The 8,959-nt window shown below is 56.6% G+C and overlaps 1 protein-coding gene across 2 annotated transcripts; it reads left to right on the forward strand.

Moving 5' to 3' along the window:
* The first annotated feature begins 932 nt into the window (after window positions 1-932).
* Window positions 933-6,893, forward strand: LOC128790545 (maestro heat-like repeat-containing protein family member 6). 2 transcript variants are annotated; one of them, XM_053947387.1, is made up of 15 exons: window positions 933-1,465; window positions 1,759-1,823; window positions 1,938-2,564; window positions 2,750-2,898; window positions 3,156-3,303; window positions 3,507-3,697; window positions 3,783-3,920; window positions 4,191-4,305; window positions 4,477-4,614; window positions 4,847-5,023; window positions 5,154-5,309; window positions 5,469-5,570; window positions 5,940-6,042; window positions 6,125-6,181; window positions 6,475-6,893. In XM_053947387.1, the coding sequence occupies exons 1-15, from the start codon at window positions 1,348-1,350 to the stop codon at window positions 6,609-6,611; spliced, it is 2,421 nt and encodes an 806-aa protein (XP_053803362.1). In that variant the 5' UTR covers window positions 933-1,347; the 3' UTR covers window positions 6,612-6,893. The 2 variants fall into 2 exon arrangements, with proteins under 2 accessions (XP_053803362.1, XP_053803363.1); XM_053947388.1 differs by having other exon boundaries at window positions 1,765-1,823.
* The last annotated feature ends 2,066 nt before the right edge of the window (window positions 6,894-8,959 follow it).

The raw sequence follows: 8,959 nt of genomic DNA on the forward strand, positions 1-8,959 counted from the left end.
GACGGTGGGAAAGCTCTGCGGAGGGACGGGGACAGCTGGGGCTCCTGGTGGGCTGTTGAGGGCTTCTCTGCGGGTGTTTGCAGGGGGTTGGTGTTGGGGAGCGTGTTGGGGAAGGAGTTGTCTGCAAGGTGAGAGGTCTAGGCTGGAATTTGAGTCAGCTTGAAGGCAGCATCTGTGGTTTGGCACAGCTTTGCTTATGGAGGCCAGAAGGAATATCTGTGACTATTTCTCTTCATGGTCCTGATTCTCTTGCAGGGAACAAGATGGGAGAGCTGTACTTTATTGGCCACTTAGATATCTGTACTGAGGGAGGACGAGCCCTTTGTCCATCTACTCATTTGTCTGGGCTACTTTTGTAAGACTGAGTGGACTTTCATTCCTTGAGAGCTTTTATTCCTTAAGAGAATTGTGATATTATCATCGAAAACCATTTGCACACCAAAGAATGGCCTTCTTTTGCTTCTGTATAGTGCTATGTTTCAGAATTGACTTCCAATGGAATGTGTTAAGGCAAATGAGTTGCTGCTTTTAGATGGGAACAAACTTCCAAATCATTCACATTCTCCGGCAATCGCTATTGATTTGAGAAGTTTGCAAATTTTGGAACTACTTGAGTTGTGTAATGAGAAGTAAAGCCTTCCGGAATTGAGGAGTCTTAAATGCCCTGATACCACAGAGCAGGGCAGGGTTTGCTGATGGTTTGAGTTGTTCCTAAAGATCCTGTTGGGCTGCCTTAGACACTTAGGGCCAGAGATTCCTTCCAACCTGGGCCACTTTGGGTGGGGCTGGGGGTGGCCCCAGGGCAGGTGGCAGTGTGTGCAAGGGCCCTTTGTGACACGCTGCAGCACGGTCACCGTGTCATGGAAGGGGCCGGGGTGTCCAAGGGCCCTCCCTTTGTGACGCGTGGTGACATAGGAGCTGGCGGTGACAAGAGCACGCCACAGTGCTCGGAGCAGGCGACGGGACAGGACAGGACAGAGCGGTGCTGTGAGGAGCCCCCGCACAGCGCGCTCCTTCGTGTCTGACCCGGAGCTTTTCCGAGGCGTTATTCCTGCAGGTGACCTCGTGGCAGGACTGCGGGACTTGGCAGCCCGTGGCCTTCCCGAGGCTTTTCTTTTGCAGGTGCCCGCAAGGCCAGACTGAGGAAATTGGTGACCACAAGCCTTACGAGGAGTCTCCTGTCATTGTGGCAGGAGCCCTCAAGACCAGAGTGCAGGACTTGCTGTCCTGCAGCCGTCCTGAGGTTTCTCTGCCTCAGATGCCTTCAAGGCACAACGACGCGACTTGTTGACTCAGAACTTCACCCTGCCATCTTCCTTCAAGGTGGCCTCAAGGCCAGACTCTGGCATGGCAGCCAGATTTCTCAGTGTGTTTAAAGTGATCAGGGGGAAAAAAAAGAAAGACCCTGGAGCTGACCCAGCACAAGAGCATGAAGAAGCGGAGCAGTTCCAGACACTGCAGGATGGTGAGTGGCAGAGCTGGGCCACAGGGCTGATCACTGCAGCCAGCTCGGCCCCATCCCATCCCATCCCATCCCATCCCATCCCATCCCATCCCATCCCATCCCATCCCATCCCCCCCACTGATGACAGGCCCATGGACAGGACGGAGGAGGGGCTGGGCAGACACCCTGCAGTGGCCGTGCTCCATCCCCTGGGACATCCCGGGGCTCTCCCTGCCTGGGGAGCGCAGGGCTGGGCTGTGTTCTCCGGCCTCTCCCGCAGCCCCTCAGCTCTGGCTGCGCTCACTCTTTGCCAGATGCAGCCCTGGACCGGACACAAGAGCAGGAACCCGCCCGTGGCCGCTTCCGCAAAAGCCTGAAGGTACCAGCAGCCATCCCCACATGGGCTGGGCCTGCTGTCACTGCTCAGCCCAGCACCATGCTTGGAGCACTCCATGGAACATCCCAGGCTTCCCTGTCCTTTCTTCTCCTGCAGATGTTCCGGCAGTTCCTGCGCATTCAGCGTAGAAAGACTGGCAGCACAGCAGCTGCGGGCGCAGCCGAGCCTGACTCGGGGCTGACTGAGCTCCAGGCAGAGCCTGATGGCAGCCCAGGTTCAGCTGAGTGCTCAGAAGACTCTGAGACCTCAGAAACTGAAACCTGGGCAAAGGCTCTTCTCACGCCAATGACTGAGGACGTGGCCATCACAAACCACGACAAGGAAGAGACTCAGGGCATCACAACTACTGACACCAGCCCAGATTCACTGGAGCACTCAGAAGACTCTGAGGTTGCAATGAATGATCACAGGGCAAAGGCTGACATGGCACTGACTGAGGATGTGGCCATCAGAAACACCAAAACCAGAGAGACTAAGGGCATCACAACTACTGACACCAACCCAGATTCAATGGAGCACTTAGAAGACTCTGAGGCTGCAATGAACGATCACAGGGCAAAGGCTGACATGGCACTGACTGAGGATGTGGCCATCACAAACGCCAACACCGCAGAGACTCAGGGCCTTGCAAATACTGACACCACGCCCACTCCCACTCTGAGTCAGGAACTCATATTCGACTGTTTCAAGGAGCCTTGTGTTTCTTCTCACCAGCAGCAGCAGGTAAGCAGCCTGGGTCCACACCTGGAGGCCTCCCAGGATGGTGTGTCCCCTCAAGCCATGGTCTCTGGGCCCCCTCAGCCTTTGAGGCCACCCACAGTGTGGTGGGAACAGAAGCACTTCTTGGGGGAAGCTGGGGAAGTTGTTCCTTTGGACAGCGCTCCAAGTCTCCCCCATGTCTCCTCCAGGTGCCAGCCAAGGTGGAGAACATCCACCAGAGTCTCATGTCCCACGTCTCTGTGGATGCCAGGCTGCAAACGGACATTGTGAGGCTGGCAGAAGAACACCCTGCTGACGTGGTGCTGACCCTCCTGCGCTGTGCCCCAACATGTGACAGGTACGGGGCCCACGAGCCTTGAGAGCTCAGGGCTCAGCAGCCTTTAGGGCCCGTGGCCCTGCACAGCCTGTCCAATGGTCTCTGCCAGACAGGCAGAGAGGCCCAGGACCCTCAGGCCCCTCTGTTTCCTGAGCCTGCTGCCAATGCTCCCCCCCTGCCCTTCAGGGCACCAGGCCTCTGTCACCTGGGTCCCCACAGCTACGCAGGGCATGGTGCTGTGACTGAGATGCCCCTGACACAGAGCTGCCATCCCACAGAGCTGCTGCAATGATGTGGAGAGCCATAGGCTCATCGGGACCAGCACTGGAGAATGCGCTGCCAACACTGCTCTGTGTGATGGAGGACTGGCCTCTGCACAGAATGTGCACCTCCGATGGGGACAACAAGGACCTTTTTGCCCTGGCTGTGAGTTTCTGGGCCTTTGCTCAGCCCCAGGTTGCCTCTCCAGCAGCTCTCCATCCTCTCCATGCCTCAGGCGCTGGGCTGAAACCTGGCCTAGGGGCAGGCTCAGGGGGCAGCAGGCCCGCTGCTCCCCCTGAGCCTGCCCTTGGGCCCTGCCCCATGGACACCTCGGCACTGAGCGCTGCCTTGGGCTGCTTCTTTTGCAGGCAACTCTGGTGATCTGGCTGATTGTCCAAGTGCCTGAGTGCCACAAGGCGATCATCCTTTATTCCTCCCGCCTGTTTGTGGCTCTGCTCTTCCATGTTGTCATCACCACACAGCAGATGCCACCAGAGGAAGTTGATAATTTCTGGAGTGCATGCCAGGAGAAACACCGCCTTCCCAGCAAGCCCAACAGGTCCCAACAGTCCTCCTGTCCTTCCCATGCCCTTGTGGCCAGCGCCAGTGCTCCCAGTGTGACCTGGGCTTTCCTCTGCACACAGGTTTGCAGTGCAGGCCATGAAGGCTCTGCTCTGCCGACTGCAGTGTGACCATGTGGTGGTGGCTATGGAGCGCAAGCGTGGCTGGGACACGCTGCTTTGTGCTCACACCCAGCACTATGCCGTGGGTCTGCTGGCCAGGTGAGACCCTCTTCTGCCCACTGCCCCCAGCATTTGTGCCCTGTGCCCCACACAGTCCCTGTGCTCATGGGCCAGTGGGCCTCTTCAGCGGGAGACAGCCAAGAAGACTGGAAAAGGCTGGGAGAGGAGGGTGCCCAGAAGGGGCTGCCTCTCCAAGTGCTCACATCCCCTCCAGGGATGCTGGGGAAAGACCAGAGCTCTGTGAGTCAGTGTTGTGAGAGGTTTGGTCTCCCCACCTCAGGGCTTTGGTGTCTTTTTCCCCCCTGCCAGGGAGATGCTCCGTGGTTTGATCCCTTTGTGTTCTCGCATCGCACTCCACTTGCTCCGGCAGCTCAGCAGGGAGGAGCCGTGCTGGGATCTGCCTGCCCTGGCATTCCTTGTGGAGGTGAGCCTGTTGGCCAGCGCTGCCTCGCTGAGCTGCCTCCCAGCTCTCTGCCCTCTTGTAGCCACAGCTGCCAGGACAGTGCCCACACCCTGTGCTGCTGCCTGGGCCCAGCCCTGTGCGCTTCTGGGCTCCTGCCGGCCGGGTCCCCTGTCACTGCCCTGCGCCTTTCAGGTCCTCGAGTGCCTGGACACGACTAAATGTGGTGACAGCATGCTGGAGATTATGTCAAGGCACCTGCAGAGCGAGTGCAGGGAGCGGCGTCGCCTGGCACTCAGAGGCCTCGTGGTGCTCAGCAAGGATCCCTCGATGGTGAGAAGGGGGCAACGGCTGAAGCTGTGCCCGGCAAAGCAGCCCCTTGGTCTGGCAGGGCTTCAGGAGCTGAGGCAGCTGCTCCCAGCTCTCCTGCCTCACCTGCCCCAGTGCTTTGGGACAGGCCTTTGGCCTGTGGGCCCTGCAGCAGCAGGGTGGGGTTGCAGTGCCAGGGTGCTGCTGGCCGTGCAGCCGTCCATGGCTTCCCAGCACAGCCTTGTGTTCCACCCAGGCCAGAAGAATGTGCAGCGTGTCTCAAAGCCTTCTGGAGCTGTTGGGGGATGAAGATAGAGAGGTGGTCAGCATGAGCCTCCATGTGTTCACCAATGTGCTCCAGCACAAAGACATCCTGGTATCCAGCACCACCGCCCCAAAGCTGGCTGAGGCACTCCTGCTGCTCTTTGAGCATGTAAGGCTCTGTGTCCACACCCATGGGCACAGACTGCCCAGATAACCTTTTCCCTTATGGATTTTCATACGTTGTCTCAAGTAAGCCTGGAATAATTGGTGTTAAAATCTTATCCTCCTCTTTTCTAAAGGACAACAGCCATGTGCAGTTGCTCTCCATTCAACTCATGCACAAGATGATGGACTTGGTAGTGGATGAGGGAAAAAAGCCCATGAAGAAGATTCTGAGTCAGGGCTTGCTCCCACTTTTCTTGTATTGCCATGTTGAGAACTGGCAAGTGGCAAAGGTGAGGTTTTCTGTGATGCCGGTGGATCTCTGAGAGGGGCCTCGGCTGCCTCCTGCCCTGGCGCCTGGTGGGCTGCAGCCTCCTCCAGGCCTTGGCACAGGGACACAGGTCTTGTGGCCTGGGCTGTGGGGCCATCTCTGGCTCTCTGCTGCTCTCCAGGCCTCTCGGGAAACGCTACTTCGTGTGTCCAAGTTTTTGAAGAGGTGGGATCTTGAACAGCTGGTGGAGAAGGAGCAGCTGTCAAAGTTTGCCGAGGTCCTGGTAAGGACGGCCTGGAAGGCCCAGGCTCAGCCTGGAGAAGCCCCATGGGCACGGTGCTCAGTGTCTGGCAGCTCAGGCTGGCAGCTGTGCCCCTGCCCGCTGCTGCAGCCAGAGGCCGCGCGGGCTCTTCTCCAGGCTCCTGTGGGCCCCAGCCGGGTGCCGATGGAGCCCCGGCCCGGCGGGGCTGCAGGGTGGCACGGCGGCTCCCCGGGCAGCAGCCGGCCCTCTGCCCCCTCCAGAGCCCGGCGCCAGCGGCTGCTGGCCGGGCCTCAGGGCTGTGCGGGCAGGGGAGGCCTGGGCTGGGCGCAGGGAGCACCCGGCCCAGGGGCGGAGCCCGCGCCAACCCTTCCCTCCTGCCGCTCTCTCCAGCTGGCAGAGGACAGGAGCCGAGCGGCTGAGCACCTGCGCCGGGCCCGGCCCTACCTGCAGAGCCCACAGGAGCCCCTGCAAGAGGCGGCCATCAGGTTCATGGGTGAGCCACGAGCCCAGGCTCCCTCCCTGTCCTGCCACAGCAGGATCTGGGCCACGGTCCATAACAGGCTCTGTGTTCCTAGTGACCGCCGGGCGGTACTTGAGGAAGCAGCAGGAAGAGACCCAGTTTATCTACAAGGGTGAGGGCTGACAGCGGGGGCTGGTGGGAGAGGTGCGATGCCTGGGCAGGGAGCTGCAATCCCTGTCCTTGCTGTGGTGGGCTTTGCTCCTTGTGTGGATGAGAGGTGGCGTGGGCAGAGCACAGAGAGATTTCAGGGTCTCGGAGGGGCGGACTCATGGCAGGCTGATCCAGTTGACACCCCCTTTTCTTGTGGCCATGGCTAGAGCTGGGTGGGATGGACCTCGCAGGAAGGTCTGCTAGGATTCCCACAGATCCTGGCTCTAACCAGGGCTCTGTCCCTCTCTCTTCCAGCCCTTCAAGCCCTGTGGAGAGATGACAGTCCTTCCCAGACAAACATAGTAGTTCAAGATACATTCAGTGAAAGAGCTGCAGAAGTGGCTCAGAAGAACCAGTGTCTGCATCAGGCCTCCAAATGCCATGGAAGATGAGACTACCTTGAGACCAGAAGAGACCAGCTGGAGCTCCAGGCACAGCTGATGATTGGCACAGCTGACCCTGTGGGAAACCTGCAGGGCTTCAGCCCTCTCCCTGCTTATAGATAGCTCCTTCCCTCCAGCCCTCAGACACTGCCCATCCCCTTTTTTCCCCTCCACTCTCCCTCCCTGATGACAGCTCTTTCCCTCTAGCCCTCAGATCCTGCCGATCCCATTTTTCCCTCCTACCCCATCCCTTTGGTTTGTCTTCTATTAATAAATTGTTTGGCTTTTTCACTTTGCCTGCATCTCTGTGGAGATGAAGTGACGCAAATCCCGAGCCCTTGGACACATAGGCCCCTGCTGCCGTTCTCTTCCATGCCGTGTTTTGTGCACACGCGCAGAGCAACGAGGGCAGATCAGGCTGGAAAGGTGCCTGTGCTGAAGGTGCAGTTCCACAACACTGTGGAGTTGCAGATCTTGCTGAGCACACGGAAGGCCGGCAGTGGGACAAGGAGCCTGTGTGTCAGGGACCGAAATCGTGTCTAAGGCCCTGCCATTCTTGGTCTGCTGTTGTGCACATCAGGCAGGTAATGAAGAACAGACAATGAAGGAAACCTTATTGTGAAGTTGCTGTGAATTTGACCCTTAAAAGAAGCAATGGGTTGGTCAATCGATGGGAAGTTAACCTGTGAAAGAGGAACAATAGACAATGGAGCTGTGCTTGGCATGGAAGTGGTATCACAAGCCATTGCGGCTCATCTCAGGCGCTGGCCAAGCGTGAGATGACGTCAGAACTGGAAAGACTCCACTCCAGAGGAGGAGACATCAGGCCTGCTTCTGGGGTGGAGGGACGAAAAGGCCAAAATGCACGTCCTTTTGATGCAGGGGATGCCCTGAAGGTGGGTGGCCTGTCTGCCCCTCCCACTGGAGCACAGTGGTGAGCCCAGCTGAGGGGAGCCCAGTGCTCCTTGCTCCTCTCTGCTGACACGGGAGCGTCTGTCTGCTTTCGGGACGGCCCTGGCTGTGTCAGGGGTGCTATGTGGACACGAGACAGCTGGTCCTGTCCCGCTGGGTCCCAGCAGTGCCTGGCAGCAGTTCTGCATCCATGTCAGGATGATGGCCCAGAGAGGCCCTGGAAGCTGAGGCAGCTGATTTTTAGCTTTTGCAGGTGCCTACAGGTCAAGGCCAATGGTGTTCCCTCAGGATACTGCAGTCCTGAGGGGCCTCCCTAATTCAAAGTAATCAGCAGACAAATGCATTGTCGGCCAAAAGCCCTTTTATTGATCCGGGGGGAGGGCATGGGGCTGCACCCCACTAACATGCTTCTCTGCCATGTATGAATTTTAGTGCATTTATGGAGGAATTGTATCAAAAATACCATCCATCTTTACCCTGCTGCGGTGATTCGATAGGCAGGGGGTTAGAAATACATTCTGTCAGATTCCTGTCCTCGAAGCTAATGCCCAGCCGCTGTCCAGGAGCAGTGTCCATGCCCTAAAGCAGCACTTCCTCCTCATGGTTTCCCTGCACAGGGCTGATTCCGTACTTGCCCTTAGTTCTTCTGGTAGACTCTGTCTAAAGCTTTTTGTCAAGTCACTCTCCTGTCAGGTTTGGCCCTCGAGTTTTTCCTTATGCTAACTGGTGCTAAGTAGTTATGTATATCTGTGCTAAGTACTCGTTTACTTCTGTGCTTATGTCAAGCAAAGGCCTTGTTTCATTCTCCCCTTCTCTTTATCCTGATGCAAATTCTTTTGCAAGATCCTCTCCATAGTCCACAGTACATGTTGCAAACAGGCTTAGAAGGAAACTTTAAAGTAACAAAAAGGAGGCATGTTGATTAAAAAAGTAAGCTTCTTTATTACAAAATGAACAACTGGCCGCAAAAGCCTCAGGCAAGTCCAGATACTGTTTCAACAGCTTAGTAATTGTAACCTAGGGGTGTTTTCAGGGAAAGCGGCTCCCAGGAAAGACGCGGGAGTTAGACACCCCAGGCCTTTTCAAGTCTCTCTCTTGTCTCCTGATTGGGGCGCTCAGGATCTGTGCTGTGACAGGTCTATTTCTCCATTGCTGATTGACTTATAAGTTGGTGCAGTCTTGGCCAATCATTTTGGAATTCTCACCTCCCATTGGCTGGTCTCTCTTCCAATCTTGATTTAAGTTGTGGTTGTGTTCTATGACAGAATACTCCTGAAAGTTTCTCTGCCCCTGCACAAAGATTGGCAACCCATCACCTCCCTGGTTCCACTCCCCCTTTATACATGAACCACACTACTGGGTTTTCATAGAACTAATCACACTTTGTTACTGGTATTAACAACATTTAACTTGTATTAACAACATTTACCTTGTATTAACAACAT

Source organism: Vidua chalybeata, chromosome 7, assembly GCF_026979565.1.
Source record: "Vidua chalybeata isolate OUT-0048 chromosome 7, bVidCha1 merged haplotype, whole genome shotgun sequence".
NCBI classification, from domain to species: Eukaryota; Metazoa; Chordata; class Aves; order Passeriformes; family Viduidae; genus Vidua; species Vidua chalybeata.

What these genes read in the sequence shown, in the direction of transcription:
- LOC128790545 (XM_053947387.1), top strand. Translation starts at nt 1,348, where the DNA reads ATGGCAGCCAGATTTCTCAGTGTGTTTAAAGTGATCAGGGGGAAAAAA. An exon ending in CTTCCCAGCAAGCCCAACAG is followed by an intron (nt 3,698 to 3,782) that starts GTCCCAACAGTC and finishes CTCTGCACACAG; the next exon opens with GTTTGCAGTGCAGGCCATGA. An exon ending in GCCGTGGGTCTGCTGGCCAG is followed by an intron (nt 3,921 to 4,190) that starts GTGAGACCCTCT and finishes CCCCCCTGCCAG; the next exon opens with GGAGATGCTCCGTGGTTTGA.